The following is a 21,889-nucleotide window of genomic DNA, read 5'->3' on the forward strand; positions in this document are numbered from 1 at the left end:
CCCTGACACTCATCTTCTGGCAGTACCATGACACAGCAATATGCCTTTCTCCATGCATAAAGGGAGTAGGCTGTGTCTCTGGGGCTGGTACTGTAAGTCTGTCATTTTATGACCTGTGGAGGTGTCAGAGAGGTGTGGCCTAGGGTCTCCAGTGCCCTAGAAGTGCATTGCTCTTTTGCTCATAATGCATGCTCAAGTCTGATCGTTCAGAATATGAATAACGGTGGCTGAAGAAGTTGTATGCAGCCATAGGGAGCTCAGAAAAACACACATACAGCCTCTTGGTGGGTTCACCCTACGGAATCGGCGCAGATAGGTTCTGGCGGATTCTGCCGCTTGTTCCCGTTTGCAGCGCCATGGCTTTCCTCCAGCTCCATAGACACCATGGCCGGCCCGATTGCGCTGTCCGCCAAAAGAATTGACATGTCAGTTCTTTCAACGGAAGGCGGAATCTACCTGTGCATAGAATGGTGTCTATGGCCAGGTGGAAGGGGCGCCGCCGCGAATGGGAACACACCCAGAAGCTGTATGTGTGTTTTTCAGGCAGCTTTAGGGCTGCATCCAACCAATATTCAATTGCAGTATGCTTGAGTTGTGCTTACCTCTACCCATAATCCCTGCCCTTGGGTTCAGTTATATACACGCAATGCAAGTCATGGTTTACAGCCCTTGAAAAGTCCAGTGCATGCGCCTTAGGTGTCTCAGTGTAGTGAAGACTATAGGCCACGCCTCTCTCACACTTTTAGTGCACTATACAAATTTGAAATTCAGCAGAATAAAAAGACATGTTTCACAGGTATATTCTGCATGCTTTTATTAGGTAAATGTATCAGTGCTGGTGGTGTCACATGTTTTGTCAGCCACAGATTTGTAGAGTCTGTATACTCCTATGGGATGGGGGATTTCTCAAGCTTATAGAGTAAAAGTCTCTTTGTTGCCAATAGTAACCAATTACAGTCCATTTCATTTGATCAGAGCAGCATGAGAAATGAAAGCTGAGCTCTGATTGGTTGCTATGTGCAACCTAAGTCTCAACAATGTATTTATAAGCAGTTGCAGAAAATCTGCAGTGTGAACATACTCTTAGACAGCCTGATAAATCTATGGGTCACACAGGCTCTAAACAATCTGCATAATCAGTGCTCCTTCCACCCAATCAGTTTCCAGCTTTCATTTTCCTCGGCAGGTAGTTACATGAAAGCTGCAATCTCATTGGTCGCTCTGCGCAAACGCTTTTCTTCGCTTAAACGTTTGATTGACTGTCAGCATTCCGCCCGCCCACTCTTACTATGCCAATCCTGATTGGCCGCCGGACGTCATCAATGGTGCGCGTGCCCAAGAGGATAGGAGGGGTGGGGAGCGGGCGCGAGCGGTGTGGACGCGCTCCGCGAGAGGGAGCATGTCCGCGGCCAGAGCCAAGAAAGTGAAGATGGCCACCAAGTCCTGCCCGCAGTGCGACCAACAGGTGAGTGCTGCCCGCAGCTCCAGAAGGGCGCACAGCCCGGCCATAGCCCAGCGACTGTGCCTGTTCTCCGTGCACTGCGGCGGCGCTGCTGTCATGGCTCTGTGCTGTTATGTATCCGGTTATTCTAAGGACGTTGTGTCTAGTTAGCAGTAGCAGCATGGTGATCTCATGTATGGGATTTAGACACTACCGTGCTCCTACCTGCACTGCGGAGGGGATCTGCTGGCACACAGGCCTTATACTATATATACACCCTCTTATTTATTCTGAGCTATTATAACCTGATACTTATAATAGTCTATATATATATATATATATATATATATATATATATATATATATATATATATATATATATATATATATATACATTGTTTCCTGGGAGTAAAATATTTTGTGTAATTAACTTGTCTGGCTCCGGGCCTGGCCCTGGATTTATTACTGATATTCTATTCTTTTATGATGGTATGGGGTCAGCTGCCTGGCTTTCCTGGTACAGGAATGATGGGGTTAATCATAGTGGGTCAGGGTGCTGGTTGTCAGCAGATGGGTGGGTAGGGGTCACTGATTATTTGGGGGATTATTTTTAGAAGCTGGGTTTAGATCTGGGCAGAGAAGCTGGGAAGGAATATACTGCTTTATAGTGGTCGCTGTCTGTACATTGAGGTGTGTGGATGTATTACATTGTATATAGCTGTGCTTGTATATTTCCTAGTGCAGAGCTGTGTGGGCTGGGGGTTGAGGTCAGTTCTCAGGTCTGTGAGAATAGTTAATCATTACTATATAGGTCATTTGCCTGGTTACAGTAAAGAGAAGGAAGTGAGAGCAGTGTGGAGAGGGAGGGGTTAACATGTGGCGGCTTGCATTGTGTTGAACTGTCTATAGAAACATGTCTGGGCCTCTTACTGTACAAGGGTAGACATGACATGATCCTATGAGGGCTGGCGTGTACAAGTTTACATGGTTCTCAGAGTCAGATGATTGGATTTAGTTTTTATTGCAAATTTTAGCAACATATCACAGTGTATGATTAGTATAAATATACTGTTTAGATATCTATTTATTATTTGTGTTATATACACAGTATGCTATTATTTTAAAAGCCCTGACTAGAGATGAGCGAACCGCGAGCATGCCCGAGTCCATCTGAACCCAAACTTTCGGCATTTGATTGGCGGTGGCTGCTGACGTTGGATAAAGCCCTAAGGCTATGTGGAAAACATGGATATAGTCATTGGCTGTATCCATGTTTTCCAGACAACCTTAGAGCTTTATCCAACTTCAGCAGCCCCAACTAATCAAATGCCGTTCGTTCGGGTTCGGATGGACTCGAACCCGAACCCGGCTCATCTCTAGCCCTGACTAAGCAATTAGTGGTCTTAAACCAGTTGCTCTACAGTTCCCAGCATACTGGTACTGTAGCTTTGCAATGTTTAGAGGGTCACAGGTTAGAAACCACAGACCTATAGGATAGAATTTGTCATATGGCCAATGTAGTGTTGTGCATGATGTTGTGTGAGACATCCTACGATGTTTATTTGGAAGTGTGAACATACCCTTACTGTTTTACAGGGGTAATCAGAGTTGTATTAGTATTCAGCCTGGTGCATAACACCTGTACTTGCCTTGCTTGCAACTGCTGCCATTTTCCTAGAACCTGTCATTTTCCACAGCACCTCTTCTGTTTGGGGTTAGTGCATGCACTCAGGGACACCATTTGCAGGGCAATTGGTAAGATGTATTTTGAGGCAATTCTAAGGTCCCCCCATCGTAACAATAGTGCTCCCTGCCCACTTCAAGATGATACCACTTATTTAAAGGGAACCTGTCACCCCCCCGTACCGGGGTGACAGGCTCCCGACCCCCCGTTAGAGACCCCTATACTTACCTCATCCCGCCGGGTCCCGCTTCTGGATTCGGTCGGGTCCCGGAGATCTCAGCCGCTGCAGCCCGGCGCGCGCGCTGAGAGATGAGTCCAACACCCATAGAGAATGACAGGAGAGTCCAGCGCTCCGTCATTCTCTATGAGCGTTGGACTCATCTGTCAGCGCGCGCCGGGCTGCAGCGGCTGAGAATTCCGGGACCCGACCGAATCCAGAAGCGGGACCCGGCGGGATGAGGTAAGTATAGGGGTCTCTAACGGGGGGTCGGGAGCCTGTCACCCCGGCACGGGGGGTGACAGGTTCCCTTTAAAAGAGAAGTTCGGCGAAGATTTTTATTAAAGTATTGTGTTGTCCCCCAAAAGTTATACAAATTACCAATATACATTAATTACAGGAAATGCACATAAAGGGCTTTTTCCCAGCACTTACTACTGTATCAAGGCTTCACTTCCTGGATAACATGGTGATGTTACGACCCGACTCCCAGAGCTGTGTGGTGGCTGTTGGAGAGGATGATGGCAGGGGGACACTGAGGAACAAAGGGCACTGGAGGGACACTGAGCATCTCTCTGCCATCATCCTCTCCAGCAGCCACAGCCTGCACAGCTCTGGGAGTTGGGTTGTGACATCACAACGTTATCCAGGAAGTGTAGCCTTGATGCAGTAGTAAGTGCAGGGAAAAAAGCACTTTCTAAGCATTTCCCGTAATAAGTGTATATTGGTAATTTGTATAACTTTTGGGGGGGACAATACAATACGTTAATAAACATTTTCGTCTGACTTTTCTTTTAACAATAGGCCCCCCCAGATCTTTTGAGTGCCGTTGTGCGTACATCTCCATGAAGTGCATTCCTATTGATTAGTCCCTGGTATATTTTAAAGGAAGACTTAAAGGCGGCGTTTAACTTTTATTCACTAATTAACACACAATACAAAGTTATACAACTTTGTCGACCCCGGCTGCCATCTTGTGTCGACGACGTCATCTTCGGGAGGCCGGCCGAACCGCGTCATCAGTTTTTAAGATTCTAACATTACTTGCCAAAAAAAAAAAAGCAAGGTAAAAGAAATCAATATTGCAGCTTGTCACGTTAGGGTTTTCTTCTGTTTGTGATCGGTGGTGTAATGGGACTTTTTGTGGAAACATAATAAATAAAATGATTTTTATTTGTTCGACATTACAATTTTGAACAAACTGAGTCTTCAGTCAGGTATGTGCAGGAGTTGCGATCTCTGTTATAAGTTTTAAAGAGGTGCTCCAGAGAAATTTTTTTTTTTTTTTTTTAATCAGCTGGTGCCAGGAAGTTATACAGATTTGTAATTAACTTCTGTTTAAAAATCTCAAGTCTTCCAGTACTTATTAGTTTCTGTATGTCCTGCAGGAAGTGATGTATCCTTTCCAGTCTGACACAATGCTCTCTGTTTCCACCTCTGCCATCATAGGAACCTCATAGGAAACCTCTTCTGCTTTGGACAGTTTCTTACATGGACAGAGGTGGCAACAGAGAGAACCATGTCAGACTGGAAAGAAAACACCACTTCCTGCAGGACATACAGCAGCTGATAAGTACTGGAAGACGTGAGATATTTAAAGGGAACCAATCCCGCCAAAAATGCCCCCATTGATAAGGAAATGTGCTGGTACATCACCTTGCACGCTTCCCAAACATCCCCCTGCCCCCTCCATCCCCTCCTCTATTACCCCGCAATCTTACATTTGTGAAGTCACGTGCCGTATGCTAATCAGCAACAAGTAGTCATGATGAGCTGAACTAGTCATGGTCCTGGGCGTAGTTATTCAGGTCCTGGGCAACTTCCAGCGCTGTAATCACGCCCAGAGGGGCGTGATTCAAAGACCTGCGCTCCACATGCGCAGTACGGCGGGAGTACACGCTGACGTACTGCGCGTGCACGGCGTGCCGCCGTCGTGGAACGCAAGCCAGAGATGACGTCGGCGGAGCACAGGTCTTTGAATCACGCCCCTCAGGGTGTGATTACGGTGCTAGAAGCTGCTCAGGTCCCGGATAACTACGCCCAGGACCATGACTAGTTCAGCCCACCATGACTAGTTGGGGCTGATTAGCATACGGCGCGGGACTTGACAAATGTAAGATTGCGGGGTAATAAAGGAGGGGACGGGGATGTTTGGCAAGCGTGCTGGGTGATGTACCAGCACGTTTTCTTATCAATGGGGGCAATTTCGGCATGATTGGTTCTCTTTAAATACAGTTTATTACAAATTACTTTATATCTGTTGATTTAAAAACCTGTATCTTTCTCCTTAAATAAGGTGAAATTCACACCACGATCTCTGCCTCAGGCACAGATACATAGGGGAAACTGTTTAAATAATGGGGATGTATCCCAGCTTGATTTGCCATTAATTTTAAAGGCTGGAGCGTAATCTGCCAGTAACTACATTTTGTTTCACTTTCTGAACGTATCTGAGATTTGTCGTGGAAAGAAACGTGCTGCAAACCACAATTCTCTGTCCAAGTCCAAATTCGGGTACACTTGGAAAATAACTCAGTCTAATGCTGCGTTTACACGGAGCGATAATTCACCCGATCGTACGATCAATGATTTCCAAGTAACGATTTTTTTTTATAACAATCAGCGTTTAGACGAAACTATATATCATACGGAAAAATCGTTTTGTGATTGCTTAAGCCTATCTCGCACATTGGCTAAATCGATGAACGACTGTTTACGCGGAACGATATGCGAATTTTTTGCGAACGACCAATGATGATTTGAGAACATGTTCAAAGATTAAAATGAACGATTTCTCGCTCGTTGCTTGATCGTTTGCTGCAATTATCATTCGAATTTGATCGTTATCCTGCAAATTTGCACAATATTCGTTCTGTGTAAATAAAGCATTAGTCACTAGCTGACTATGCTCTGGCCATTGCAATGAAATTGTGGTGTGAATGAGCCCTAAGTTCAAATGCAATAATAAAGATATTGAGGGAGATTTGCTAACCAGTCTTGCAGTAGCAGTGTCCTGTGTTGCCCATAGCAACCAATCACAGCTCAGCTTTCAGAGATTCATGAGCCCTGGTGAAATAAAAGCTGAGCTGTGATTGGTTGCTATGGGCAACAAAGGCCACTGTAAATCTCCCTCATTGTCTAGAAAAGACTGGTCAAGACAATAGGACGAGACTAAAGACAAAATCTGTTTTTGGTTTTCATTGTCATGTTTCGTACACATGTTTAAATACTTTTCAGTCTGGCCACTAGAGTATACATGATACAGTCACTGATCTAGGTAGCTGTGTTGTGCAGGCTGGTGTGACTTATTAGAACCCACTAATGGTGCGTTTACACAGGCAGATTTGTCTGACAGATTTTGGAAGCCAAAGCCAGGAATGGATTTGAAAAGAGAAGAAATCTCAGTCTTTCCTATATGACCCATTCCCTGTTTATGGTCTGTTACTGGCTTTGGCTTACAAAATCTGTCAGATAAATCTGCCTGTGTAAACGCACCATAAGGGAGAGGTTACAATGACAGGTGATGGCTCTGTTGTGCTACTGAGAGGGCTCTATTCACACCATGGCCAGACTGTACAGCAGAGGCGTGCTTTTCTATTCTCTAAACATGTTTTTTTTGCAGTTTTGTGCCTGTGCTCCACCCACATAGGAGTCTGGCCACTGTGTGCTTAGTAAGCAATTCTATATTAGAGAATGAGGTGGGCCTCCATCTCTATACCTTCATGCACTTGTACCTGTGGTACAATAACCTATAGAGTTGTTTTTCCAGGTTTGGAACAGCAGCTATGTAGGAGATGGCTGCTCCCGTGAAACTAAAATTAAAATGAATTTAACAAAAAAACTTAAAGATACTGAAATAAAAATATTTAATAAATATTTTAAATTAGCAATTTAAAAACTAGTGATACATTTTCTTTCAGGGTACACTAAGCTGTTCGCAGCCTGAGGAGGTAGAATGTACAAATTTGTACAGAATCCACAGCGGATTTCTTGCTGCGAATTCTCAGCAAAATCTGCTGTGTGTGCGCTGCCCTGTTTTAACAACGGCTGTTGTTTGCTGTAAAAATACTTTGAAAATACTTTGTGGGAACATAGCCTAAAAACATGAAAAAAAAGGTCCCTTAGAGCTCCTGAAATAGTTCACCATATTACACAAAACTATAGTTGTTTGTTACGATCATTTACTTTCATCTGATCCCAGCAAATGAACAAGTGATGTGGAATTACCCTGAATGAATGTGAAATTACAGCAAGCGATTAACGATGATTTTAGGCTCTGCTCAAAAGATGCAATCAATGACGCACAAACATTTTTTTCAATGGTTGTCTGCATTCACATGAAATGATTATCATTTTAAACTCAATCGATATAGCGATTTTTCATTGATCCTTCTGTGTAATAGGGCCCTTAAAGTGAATCTTCTGTAATTCACTTTCTGAAGTGCTGACACTGTGAGGTAACTGTGGGTGCAGGAAGACGCCTGTTACCTTTCACATCTGTCTGTGCTTCCATAGCATTGGAAATGCTTTTATTCTCTTGATCAAAGTGTCAAAGAAATTTCCCAAGCTCCTGGACTGCTGTAAGCTTCGCTCCCCCTATTATCCATACCCTTGCTTGATTGACAGCTGAAATCTGGGCCCCAAGCAGGAAGGGTGCCTTTACACAGATTTATTTGACAGATTTTTAAAGCCAAAGCCAGGAATGGATTTGAAAAGAGAAACCTCAGTCTTTCCTTTATGAACTGTTTATAGCCCATTGCTGGCTTTGGCTTCCAAAATCTGTCACCCGTGTTCACACTTTATTTTTTAGTAAGTCTATGGAAACAACGGTTGCTGGTTCACACAGTGTATAAAATAACTGCTGCTTTTTGCAGTAGATGGAAAATGAATGTTCGTGTCATTAATTTGTGGCCAGTATTGTGGTAACAGTGTCGTTATGTTACATTGATTGCACACACATATATATATATATATATATATATATATATTTTTTTTTTTTAATTTATACGCCCTTTCACCGTAATTTACACAATAATGAATGGAACTTTAAAATAGCCACACCCAAAAAGATGTTAAAAAGTGGCCATGTCGAACCTAAACTTGAGTAGTGTACTAGTGGCCGTTGTTGTAATGATGACTGCTGTAGTACACTGTAAGACCACTGTTAACGGCTTTAAGGCTGGGTTCACACTGCGTTTTTGCGTTCAACGTATCCATTTTTAATTGGTTACTTTAAATGGACAGAAAAGTGTAGTCAACACTATTTTTGTGTATGTTAAAAAAAAGCATCCAATGGATGACGCACAATTGCATCCCTTTTCCCCCCATAAAACGTATACCTTAAAAGGATAGGGAAAGCGCAGTGTGAACCGAGCCTTATTTGATATGCAAAACAATGGCCGTGGTTTTGAGTATCAAATAACGGTCATTGAAAAACATTGTGTCAACATAGCCTAAAAGCTTTAGAAGCTATAAAATGGGGACAGGCTTGCATTGTATAGTCTGGCTCTTCTCCTTTTTTTTGGCTTTCATGCTAGAACTAGTGCATTTATTCCAGAGCTCTGGAATTTGTTCCATCCACGGAGTTTGTTTTCCATGATCTGTGTTTAGTCATGATGCTCGGCCCGCATTCCAAGAACGTACACGCTGTGCCCTGTACGCTGAGCTAAATCACCCAGCAGGCTGACGTTTATTAGCAGTAAAGTTTAAGGGGATTCTATTAAACTCTCTATATTAAAAAAAACTAAAGCACAAGTGTGTGTATATAATTAATATATATATATATATATATATATATATATATATATATATATATATATATATATATATATATATATAATGTGTGTGTAACTAAAGGCAGTAGTAGCCAGTAATGATGAAGGAAAATAGAAAGTTTACTAATCTGGAATTTAACATGGATTAGCAGGAAAGTTACATGACACAATGGTTGATAGATTTCAAGCAGGAGCTGTGCGGGGCCCAGAATCCCTTTTACTGGCCCTTTCCTCCACCTGCTCCAGAGTTTGCGTGTTATTGTGCCATAGCGTGCACAGGAATAATATTGGGAAGTACATGCAATATATAGATTGGTAAGTGTGTGATATTTTTCATATTCAGGAAGCTTTTATTAAACAGAAAATAAACAGCCAAATCTTTGCTGGCAGTTGTGATAAAAGAGGGAAGGCTTGGGGTGAGGGGATAATCAGGTTTACAATGCAGAAGAAATGTAACAGTTTTCCAAGCATTTACCATGTACTTCATGAATGTTAGTGACATATAAGCGGAGCTCTGTCCTAGATGGTGATGAAAATGTCTATGGGTTTGAACGTCACTAACCTATAGCAACAGTAAGAAAACCTAGATATAAACGACATATATGTTTACTGCATCCATCTTTAGTTTTATGAAAGAGAAAGGGGAGCTGTTGGGTACCACAACCCAGGGAAGATTGGATTGGGTTAATGGAAAAGGTTTAAACTTTCCTTACTAAGGGTATGTGCACACTGAGTAAATAGGTCGCGTAATCCGACACTCGCACCCGCTCGCGGACAGCGGTGGGCACGCGCGTCTCCACCCGTGCCATAGACTCCATTCTATGCACGGGCGGATTCCTTCCTCTGCCCAAAGAATGATTGAGTTCATTCTTTGGGCGGAGGAAGGAAACCGGCCTTGCATAGAATGAAGTCTATGGCACGGACGGAGACGCGAGCGCCCGCCCGCCGCTGTCCGTGAGCGTTGGATTACGCGACGGACTTTCCGTCCTATTTAGGGTGGGTTCACACTGAGGAATTCTATGATGAAGTCTATGGCACGGACGGAGAGGCCAGCGCCCGCCCGCCGCTGTCCGTGAGCATCGGATTACGCGACGGACTTTCTTCATCAGACACGTCAATTCTTTTGTCGGAATGCAGGATCAGCCGGCCCATAGAATGGTGTCTATGGCACAGGCGGAGAGGCGCGTGGCAATGAGCAAGTACAGCTGATGAAATTCCGCAGAATTTATCCGTGAGAATTCCTCAGTGTAAACCAACCCTTATTCAGTGTGCACATAAGAACGGTGAAGTGGGGCTACACTGAAAAAAGTTGCCACGCTCTCCATGTTGTGAGTTATCTTTTCGTATTTTTCCAATTTTTGAGCCATGTTTGCCATCATTTCCCCCAAACTGCTAAGATGTAGAATTTCGTTAAACCAATTGGTGATTGTGGGGGCTCGATTCATATTTCAGACGAGCGGGATGATTGGTCTAGCTGCCAATACAAGAAAGTGTAAGAGACTTTTAGGGTCTATTCACACGTACAGGATCCGCAGCAGATTTGATGGCACAGATTAACTAAATGTAACTAAATGACTGAACACAGCATCAAATCTTCTGCGGATCCTGTACATGTGAACGCACCCTTACCAAGATTTTTGATGGAGTCCAGTGTAATTGTCAGTAGCAGAGGGGCAGGGTCATTAGAAAGTTATGTGCCAGTAATATTGTGTGTTATATCTGTTACATCCTTCCTGAAAGGCTGGAGAATAGAGCTGCCCCACCATGTGTGTGCCATATTACCTCTGGCCTTGCCACATCTCCAATAAGTGGCTGATATAGTTGTCGGCATTCCTTACCACTGTGTCAAAATGTAATTTGTCTCTCGGGCTCTGCAGGAGATGGACATCTAGGGGCACAGCGTAAATGCTTTGTGCCAGTCTGCCGATGAGAACTTAGGCCCAAGTTACTTCTCTCAGCCCTCAATATAAATCTGAGCTGTGTCCGGCATGGCTCCCAGTTATGTGATCGTGGTCTGTTGTGCTGTGTCTTGACACCACACTTCCTCAAAGGTTGTGAGGGATCGTAACAGCTGCAGGCGCTCTCCATTGGATGGGATTAAATGCTTTAAATAGTAATACTCTAGTAACCTGCTGTTGCAGCAAAGGGGTTCTGCAGTTACTGTCTCATGTGTCTGTCATGATGCTTCTGAATGCCTGTGATATTTTGACTTTGCCAAAGATGAATGCTTCCACTGTATGACCTAAATCAAAGATCTCTTATAGAAGTCTTGTGATCTGGAGTCTCTGCTCTGACACACTTCACTGTGCTGCTGTTGTGCACTGTGTGCAATGTGTCACCTACATTTTCTTTTACTGATCAGAATCTGATACAAAAACTTGTTTTATTCCAATCTGTTTTTATTTTCTGACTGTTGTGTGTTTTTTTTTTTTTTTTTTTTTTTTTTTTTTTTTTATTTCACATTTTGTACATTGTTATGGAGGCTGCCATATTTCCTGGGCTGTTTTTTTAACAGCTTAGTGACACGCTTTACAGCAAGCCTCATGGACATAGACAACAATAGGCAGAGACTGTCCCCTTGAGATGAATGTGAAACATTACTAACTACACTGTGTAACCTGTGAAAGGTTATTCCACAGGGAGACGCTTTTGTCTCCTCTATCTACTGGTGTCACATGTTGCTGCAATGCTGTACAGATCACTACAGGAGCCTCCTCTTATCACTACCGACACAATAGGAAGTCTCACCTTAGTTGCAACATATCGGGGTTATTTTATAATCTAGAGATTACTGTCACTTTAACCTCTTAACGACAAGGGGCCTTGGCGCAAACGGGCATAAATGTACGCCCCGCAGGGGTACCGGGCTATGGAGCGGGCGAGGACTGGCTGCTATCTGCAGCCAGGTCCTTACACTCAATGGCGGGCTACAGTGATCGCGTGGCCGCCCGCCATTAACCCCTTAAACGCTGCGAGCGTTTAAGTGTAAGTGACGAGCATCTCCGGTCATTTACTGATCGGGACCCCTGCAGCGTGTCTGTGGGGGTCCCGATCACACTGCCAGAGGTATACAGCTTACCTCTGTGCAGTCAGATCTTCAATCTTCTGATAGAATCAGAAGATTACAGATAACACTGATCCCTGCTATGCTATGGCATAGCAGTGATCAGTGTACACAATCTTATGTATGCATCTAATAGTCCCCTAAGGACTATAAAAGTGTAAAAAAAAAAAGTTAAAAAAAGTCCCAAATCCCTCCCCCTTCCCATTTTATACATAAAACACATAAAAATAATAACGCTAACTAACACATTTACCGTAGCGTGTGTAATCGTCCGATCTATTAAAATAAAACAATATTGTTCCCGCAAGGTGAATTGCGGGAGATTGCTTTTTTTTTTTTTTTTTTTTTTTTTAATTAAATTTTTGTATATATATAATATATATTTTTTTATAAAAAGCGATCAATATGTCTGATCTAGAAAAAAATGTTACTAATAAAAACTAGAGATCATAGCGCAAAAAAGACAATCCATACGACCCAGTAGGTGAAAAAATAAAAGCACCAAGAGTTACAATAGGGCCATTTTAAATATACCTATTTGCAAAAAAAAAAAAGTTTTTACTGCTAATAAAAAGTTAGAGAACCTAGTAAACATGCATATGCACCCTTCAGACTGACTTATAGAATAAAAAAAGTGCCATTTTTACCGTAAATGCATTACGCAAACACGGAACCGCCTCAAATTTTGCAGAATCTCATTTTTTGACTCTCTTACCCCATAAATGATATTTTGGGGGTTCCGTCATTCATTTTATGGCAAAGTGAAAGATGCCATTACAAAGTACACCTGCTCCTGAAAAAAAAAACTAGCCATCACATGGCCCTGTAGGTGGAAAAATAAAAGCGTTATGGGTCTTAGAAGGCGAGGAGGAGAAAAAGAAAAAGCAGAAGTGACAATTGGCTCGGTCCTTAAGGGGTTAAAGAACTTTTGCCCATTAGGAATTTAAGCTAGGTCAAAACCAAAATGGATGGCTGTCATGTCAGGTTTTTTTTTTTTTTTTTTTTTTTTAATCACTATGGGGTGACCTAGCAGAGCTGATACCTGTAGATATTGCCTTTTCTGCTCTTGACTTGTACTCGTAAAGGAAACCCTTTTGGGAACACAGCATGAGCACACAGTATGCAATAGCCAGCCATTCTCGTCAGAGGCTTTGCCTGGGGGGAATGCCTCATCTTATTGATGCTATTTTTTCCGTAACTATTTGGCTGCTGGGAACTATTGCAATAAAGCAATGGCAGCTTAAACTGCATTAAGCTGACTTTTTGTAGTGCTTCATGTTTATTTTAACTATCGAGCTAAGGCTGCAGTCCAAAGCCGTACATTGAGCTGTATATTTGTGGTCTGCAGATGTCAGAATAGTTCAAATCAATTTGCAGTGCAAAAAAAAGTTGCAATGTAACCATAGCCTTAAAGGGATAATCCAGTGAAAATGTTTTTTTTCTTTCAAATCAACTGGTTTTGCAAGGTTATACAGATTTGTAAATTAAATTTAAAAATCAAGTCTTCCCAGTACTTATCAGCCGCTGTATGTCCTACGGGAAGTGGTATATTATTGCAAGTCTGACACCTCTGTATGTGACAGGAACTGTCCAGTGCAGTAGCATATCCCCATAGAAAACCTTTCCTGCTTTGAACAGTTCCTGTCATGTGCAGAGGTGGCAGCGGAGAGCACTGTTAGACTGGAAAGAATACACCATTTCCTGCAGGACATTAAGCAGCTGATAAGTACTTGAAGACTTGATATTTTTAAATAGAAGTGAATTACAAATCTGTATAACTTTCTGACACCAGTTGATATGGAAGAGAATTTTTTCCGCTTGGTTACCCCTTTAAAGATCAGACCTCATGATGGGGGGGGGGTCTAAGGGCGCTATGTGTATATATGGACAGTGATAGCTTATACTCCTTCTTGGCTCTTAAAATCTGTTTGAGCTGCATTTATACTTGTACTTTATTAAACCAAAAATGGCAAGGAATCAGGGATAGAGGGAAGGAGAAAAAGCTTTTTTTTTTTTATTTACTTGCTATGTCTGTTAATTGCTTGTTACAGTAGGTATGGAAACAATTTGCTTATTTCAAATTGTGTTGTCAATTGTGCCATCTAGTGGTAAATAGCAGTTACAGCACAGAACAAAGACAACCTCCTTTTTTTTTTTTTATAAAGGATTTTTTAGATGTAGGAATAAAACATACCTATGTCTCGATTTTACTTCTTGTTGTCTTTGCTTTAGCAAGGCCTCATTCACATGTTCAGTAGTTTTTCAGGACTGTATATTATGTCCGCCGTTGTTGTCGTTTGTGGACGTTAAGAAAATTTCTTCCCTTAATGTTATAAATCTGAAAAAACTTTGTGGATCTGCAATTACTGATAGATTTATGGAACGTGTGAATAAGGCCTGATATTTACTAGGCTGAAATACAGCAACTTGCCACACAGTATTACACAACCTTGGATTCAATACATAAGTTCAGCAGCACAATTTCCCACATGATGTCTAATTATGCAGGGATTTGTAGTTCTCCATGTGTTTTTTTTTTTTTTTTTTTTTTACTTATTTATTGTGTTTTCCAGGTTCCTGTGGCCTGCAAGTCTTGCCCTTGTGGATATATCTTTATCAGCAGAAAACTTCTACACGGGAGACAGGCTGAGAGAGTACACCCCACCTCGGGTATGTGTCAGGCATTGCTGTGTATGGTATTTCACCAGTGCATACACCTTTTTCTTGAGTCTGTGTGGTTGGAGACTGACATTTTTGTAATTTTTTTGAATTTTGTTAAAAATCCATGCTTTTGAAGGCCCAGTAATGATGTGAATAAGCCCTTACTGGAATATGTTATCTTTGTTACCCCAAATTAAAGTTTTTTTTTTTTTTTTTTTTTACAATGATAATTTTAACTTAAATGGAGACCCTTTTGTGAACCCTCTTTTTACCTCAAACAGAAAACCGCTCCGATCCTAAGAGGCGGCGAACAGAGAGAATCAAGAGGGAAAGGACAAACTCTACTGTCAGTAAAGACTTGGAGAACAGGAGAAGGTCCCGATCCAACAGCCAGTCAGACCCTATACGCCGGGGGAGGGGCCGACCAAAGACAGCAGCCACCAAGAAACAGGAAGAAGAGAAAGGTAAATGGCTAAGCGTAAAGAAACGGAACCTTCATAGATTGGTTTCATTAACCTCAACAAAATGATCATGGTCATGAGATTTTTCTTTCCTCCATTATTTTATTTTGTTTGTATAGTTGGCCTTTTTTATGTAGGGAATGTTTGCAGATATTTTCAGTATATTTTTTTTTATTCTTTTTTTGAGCAGCTATATTACCCCCAAAAAGTCACCTGTTCAAATTAAAAACTTCTGCAATTAGATCTTGTCTTCTGTAGTCCCCTCCAGAGCTGCATTCAGCGATGTGACTACTGACCGTCACATACTGCTGTCAGCTCGGGATCTCTGCAGAGCATGGTTTGCTGTGGTAATGCACACACAGATGTCGGTCTGTTCTAGATGCGTTGTTTATAAAACATTGAAACTGATTGCGTCTCAGTGTTCTGCCAGGCACTGAGCAATTATGTGATGGCATCCTCCTGAATTCATTACAGCAATGTGCACTGCAGTATTGGAGGGAGATTGTTAGTATTCTGAATGTAGCTTTAGATGTGAATTCATAAGTGGTCAGGATATAACTCAGGTAATTAAGGTTCCAGAAAGAAAAATGGAGGTGCATTGAATTAATAAGGCGGGGTTTACATCTGTAGAGGATGCTTAGTTTGGAGCAGATTCCAACAGATTTGATAGAAAAAAAAAATAGCTCAGGATGCAGCACTATTTTTTCCCAGCAAAATGATGGACTCTTTCGCACAACCTGACAGATTTAATTGTGTCAGTCTAGTCCTTTGCTGCAAACGTCTGTCGTGTGATGGATCTGTCGCAGCTTTAATTTCATTTTATGCATGTATGACAAAACAGAAACACAATTCACAACGCAGATGTGAATTGTTTTTTGTAGGTGTATACATGTAAAAAGGAAGCACAGTGGTTGTCATATATTGCTCCAGGCAGTTTCTTGCAACATGGTGATGTTTTCGAGCCAGTGCTGGAATAGAATTCCTTGCAGTGTGGTGGTGGTCAACGCTGGATGTGTACAGGTAAGGGCATTCCCAGCATAATCCTTATTAATGCTAGCCATAATACTTGCTGCTTACAGTCTAGCTCTTATTTTACCTACACCTCCTCTTTTTCTCTAGTCTAATTCTAGAGCTTCCTATCTTCCTATTTTTGGAAGCACTGGCCAGCCGCCAGGGACAGTATTCTTCCTACAATTACACATTTTGACTGTTTTCCTTTTGCTGCATCCACACCTTTTTTTTCATGGGGGATCTCTTATTGTTCCAACCTTTTAGCATCATGTAACCTTGCACTTTTATCACCACCGCATGACACCTTGTCCTCCCCTCACGCTGTTAACCCTAACACATTAGTCTTGCTCGGCAGAAGGGAGGAGCAGCAAACACTCTGGAGCTAAAGGGACTACGGCAAAATATGCTGAAGATGTGAGAGTGCAGCGAGGAGACCAGGGAAGCAGGAGGCAGCAGTGGATGGGAGAAGGTAATGTAACTGCTTGTGAGCAATTGTACTGGGCTAACAATTGCTTGGTTAGGCACTTGTTGTTTTGTTGTGATCAAGTTGGTTAGAAGGGAGGTCAGTGGGTAGGAGCTGAAGATAAGTCCCAGGGGTGCACGGGAGAGGGAGACCAATAATTCCACTGATATGGGAGGAGATATTATTCATCAAATTGAAAATCCCCCGGCAGTGCCACTACACATGCATATAGGAACTTCGGGTCATACCACATCTCCAGCAGGTATCCGCATACTCGGAATTAAATCTGTGAAATTTGGAGGGAGGGAGATACCAGCGGGACTTTGTATCCATTTACTTGCAGTCTAATGCATCTAGAGATTAGGGGCAGCAATAATGGATTTAGTCTAGGCTCTGTAAAGATGACCCCCAAGGTCCTTTTTGCAGGCCTGTAAAAAGGTGTTGGAGGTTGCACTGTCGGAGGGGGTTTCTTCCAGGAGGTGTTTATAAAACATGAAGTTTCTTAGGCAGCTGTTGCTAAAATTTTCTGTAATGTTTCTATATCATTGTATTTTGGATGACACAGTTCATATCATTGGTGTAATTTTCTTTTTCCCCAAAGTAATTTGCACTGCCGTTTCTACCCTTGTTTCTATTCTGCTGCACATGGCCTCCCTGCGCCACCTTTTATGTATTTTTTTTTTTTTAATCTATTTTAAACTATAAATGTTTAATTACTGTACAGAGCTTCCACATTATTGGTTAGGGAGAGAGAACCACCAATGACCACAGGCAGCACAGAGAGTAAAACAGCTCTACATTGTGATGACCCTGCAAACATCTCCTTATATGTGAGCTTCCCGAACTCATGTCAGTGTGGTTATTAGTCATTCTTGAATTTTTTCATATTTTGTGCGGAGTTGGGCTATGGCAAGTGTCAGACCACCCTGAAACCCGTAATATCATTGTTATAAATGTTTGTCATATTGTAATACTGTCATTTAGACCTGATGTCTTTCATAGTTATGCCTGAATCACACTGTGTAGTTATTTTAGGTGTCCCTATTTTATTTTTTTTACAGGTTTATGTATGAATTCTTGAATACGCTTTATTTATAAGATGCTATGCTGTATGTGTGGGTTCAATGAATAACATAATGCCGTATAATCATCCTTAATATTGGTGTTTAATGTCACTGTGTTTTCTTAGTTTTTTTGTGGTATAAAACTGTCACTGCTGCAGGTCTGGATTATGAACTACAATTCTTCTAATCTGTTCTTAAGAATGGTGTATTGTCAGGCCACATGACAATGAGAGTAAAGATGTTTCTAAGGGAAACCTGCTGAACACCATTGTGGCCTCGTTCTTAAAGCAGCACTATCAGCATGTTCGGGCCAGTGAACCTGCTGATATGTGTCAGACGCTATTTACCTCCGAATTCCAGGGCTGTAAGTCATATTTAGAGATGAGCGAACCTCGAGCATGCTTGAGTCGATCCGAACCCGAACTTTCGGCATTTGATTAGCAGTGGTTGCTGAACTTGGATAAAGCCCTAAGGCTATGTGGAAAACATGGATATAGTCATCGGCTGTATCCATGTTTTCCAGACAACCTTAGAGCTTTATCCAAGTTCAGCAGCCCCAGCTAATCAAATACCAAACATTCGGGTTCGGATCGACTCGAACCCGGTTTGCTCATCTCTAGTCATATTTCCTTGGGTTCCGGTATGGAGCCGTTTTCCACTAATTACTAATATGCTAATTAGCGGTCCCAGAGCATTTGGGGCATTCCTCATGCTCCTGGAGCACCCGCTCAACCCCCCTAGCCTGCCTCCTCCTGGCCTGCCCACTATGCATATTCATATAAGCATAGCTAGACCGCTTGTAACGTGCTGCTCCCTGCACATGCGCCGTAACAAATGGCCTAACTATGCATATATGAATATGCATAGCGGGCGGGCCGGGAGGAGGCAGGCTAGGGGGGCCGAGCGGGTGCTCCAGGAGCATGGGGATGCCCTAAGTGCTCTGGGACTGCTAATTAGCATATTAGCAATTTGCGGAAAACTGCACCATACCGGACCCCAAGGAAATGTGACTTACAGCCCTGGAATCCGGAGGTAAATAGTTACTGACACACATCAGCAGGTTCACTGGCCCGAACCTGCTGATAGTGACGCTTTAATGGGGGGGGGGTGAAGGTTTGCCAAGATGTCAGTTTCTTCTGTGTCAGCTGAATTCCTGTGAACTGTAGGAATATATCATCACCTATTGGATCCCTCACCTCCCAACTTGGCTTCACCCTCCTTGTTCATATCCTATCCATGCACAGTGACCGTGAAGAGATCATTTCTGCCCCATCTAAAGAGATCTGTGCAGTGATAAAGTAGGCCCATACAGCGATTAGCTGTAGAGTTACATCATTTAAAGTTGGCCATCCCAGAATAGAAAAATGAAGTCTGCTGTCTTGAAAAATTGCATTGTATGTACCCATTTACCCATGTTATCTGGATACTGAAGCTCCTTTAATTTAATTTATGAGGTTTTCCAGGATTTTTTAAACATAGCTTATTTCACAAACATCACCACTTCCTTAGTGAATGGAGCGGAGTTGGAATACCAGACACAACCTAGGCACAACTGCAGTACTGTTTTTGGTAGAAAGCAGACAGGTTTTTTAGTCTAATAACCCCTTTAAATAGGATCTGTAGCCAGCTCCCCAGAAATGAGATGTTACTATAATTACATGGTTTTGGGTGTCTTGATTACACAACTTTTTACAGTTTCTTGATACACCATCCCGTTTGAGATATGTGGTTTATAGTTTGACGAATGGGCATGGTCCTAATTGTAATAACGCAAAGGAATATCTGATGATGGGGTGTGATTTATATAGTCAAGGATTGTGTATTAGGCATATATCTCCCTTAATGTAAAACATTCATACCCCCTGACTGTATTATCGCACCTCTCACTCCAGTCATTAAAATGAAGTTCATGCTCATCAGACTATTAACTGAAATAAAAGACAGAAGTTGGCACTGCACAATAAGCCACCAAAGGGAGGAGCAAACAGAAGGACTCAGGGGCCTATTGCACTGAGCAATAATCGGTGGAATAGAGAAAATGATCAGCTAATGATCATGTCATCGACTGATCGTTTATTTAGGCCCAAACCTAAAATCAGAGGTCACTCATCGCTGCGTGGAATTGTGGTGAGCGGCGGGCGACCGACTATTTGAGAAGCAGCATACATTACCTAGCAGGGCTTCTTCTCCGCTCCGTCTAACTCCCCTGGTCCCGTGGCGCAGCATCAGCTTCGGTGCGGCCTGACTGAGCAGTCAGACCTCTCAGCCAATCACAGGCCGGGACCGCCGGGGCCAACTATTGGCTGAGCGGTCTGACAGCTCAGTTAGGCTGCTCCAGAGTTGATGCTGCGCCGCGGGACCCGGGGAGGAAGACGGAGCGGAGGAGAAGCCCTGCTAAAGGTAATGTATGCTGCAAGGACATCAGTAACTATGTCCCTGCAGCCCTCGCTAATGATTGACGGGCCGTGGAATAGGCCCAATAAACGAGCACCGATCTAGCAGATTGGCGCTCGTTTGCATCGTTGATTGGGCCCTGCTCAGCCTGTGGAATAGGACCCTAAGGATCAAATGCACTCAGCGGTGATGAGTCTCTAGATGGCAGCCGCAGTGTCCAACAGAAATAAAGAGAAGATAAGACTGTACTCAACAAAACATTGTGCTCCTTTATTCACATGTAGCAGCAAAGCATATAGCGCCAGCAACAAAATACAGCTTACAGCTGTTTCACACGCACCTGTGTGCTTCCTCGTCCTCTGCAAGCCACTATGTACTTTGCTTCTACATGTGAATAAAGGAGCATGATGTTTTGGTCAGTGCCGTCTCATCTTCTCTTTATTTCTGTTGACTGTTAACTGAATTCTCAAAACTTTAAATCCACATTTCTCTGGTGGGTGTATCAAGAAACTTTTAAAAAGTTTGTAACCAGGGCATGCTAAGCTATTTAACCATAGAAACCTCTCATTTTTTACATTGGCTACTTTTTCAATTAAGTTTTTGCTGTTTTAGGGAAAAGCTGTTACGCTAGTGAATTACTATTCTTTTTGGTGTTCTTTCAATCTTCCAGTTCAGCCTTTCCATGTAGTGTAATGTAATAAATTTATTGGGACTGTGTAATGCTACATTTCTCCTGTGGGGTAACGCTACTAGTTGGATTCTTCTACAGGGGTCTGCTTCTTGGTTCTTAAATGATTGATTAAATCTCCTTTTTTTTTTTTTTTTTTTTTTTTTTCCCCTTTATCTTTTAGAAAAACAGGAGAAAGAGGTAGACATGTACGCCAATCTCTCAGATGAAAAGGCTTTTGTGTTTTCAGTGGCGCTGGCAGAAATTAACAGAAAAATAATCAATCAGAGGCTGATACTATGACCAGGCGGCGGACTGCCATTACTGCTAGTAAATCCACGTGACTGTCATTACCAAAATTCAGACCTCTGTGTCTCCAGGAAAACGATACAAGAATGACCCTGCACTAAAGACTTTTATGTACCTTTTTTTTTTTTTTCCCCCTTTTCTTTCTTTTTTGGTACAGCAATATTCTAATATCACGTCAGCTATTTTTGTTTTCCTTTCCTCTACAACATGGTGATTTTATTCTGTTTTTACAAAAAGACTCATCCTGGCTGGAAGCCAGAATACATATATTTAAATGCTTGATATAAATAAAGAAAATATATATTGCATTTTTATAAATTAAAAAGTGTGACAAATGTACAGTTTATATACCCTTTATATATTAAACAGGTGTCTCATCACAATAAAGCCTCACATTTTATTTAACCCTTTTACTCCTCAGCAAACTTCCCCCCCCCCCCCCCCCCCCCTTCCTGGCTTCTAAAAGTTGAAACTATTATGCTTCCATATGTTCACTGAGAAAAAATCTGAACTGGCACAGCTAATCCAACACCTAATCTGATTGAAGTTCTTGCGCTAGTAGATTCACATGGAGACACTAATTTTGGGTGGTGCTCAGTGTGAATATAGCCTGTTGCTTGGTGAAGAACTTGTTATCCTTTTGCGCTACCGGCACTCTCCAGTCCTATTTTTTAATGGA

At 42.3% G+C, this 21,889-nt stretch overlaps 1 protein-coding gene across 2 annotated transcripts; it reads left to right on the forward strand.

Annotated features, from left to right (window-relative positions):
• Positions 1-1,325: 1,325 nt before the first annotated feature.
• Positions 1,326-21,597, forward strand: C4H16orf87 (chromosome 4 C16orf87 homolog). 2 transcript variants are annotated; one of them, XM_069966206.1, is made up of 5 exons: positions 1,326-1,465; positions 14,754-14,850; positions 15,123-15,305; positions 16,669-16,782; positions 21,086-21,597. In XM_069966206.1, the coding sequence occupies exons 1-5, from the start codon at positions 1,400-1,402 to the stop codon at positions 21,202-21,204; spliced, it is 579 nt and encodes a 192-aa protein (XP_069822307.1). In that variant the 5' UTR covers positions 1,326-1,399; the 3' UTR covers positions 21,205-21,597. The 2 variants fall into 2 exon arrangements, with proteins under 2 accessions (XP_069822307.1, XP_069822308.1); XM_069966207.1 differs by lacking the exon at positions 16,669-16,782 and having other exon boundaries at positions 1,331-1,465.
• The last annotated feature ends 292 nt before the right edge of the window (positions 21,598-21,889 follow it).

Source organism: Dendropsophus ebraccatus, chromosome 4, assembly GCF_027789765.1.
Source record: "Dendropsophus ebraccatus isolate aDenEbr1 chromosome 4, aDenEbr1.pat, whole genome shotgun sequence".
In the NCBI taxonomy this organism is placed as follows: Eukaryota; Metazoa; Chordata; class Amphibia; order Anura; family Hylidae; genus Dendropsophus; species Dendropsophus ebraccatus.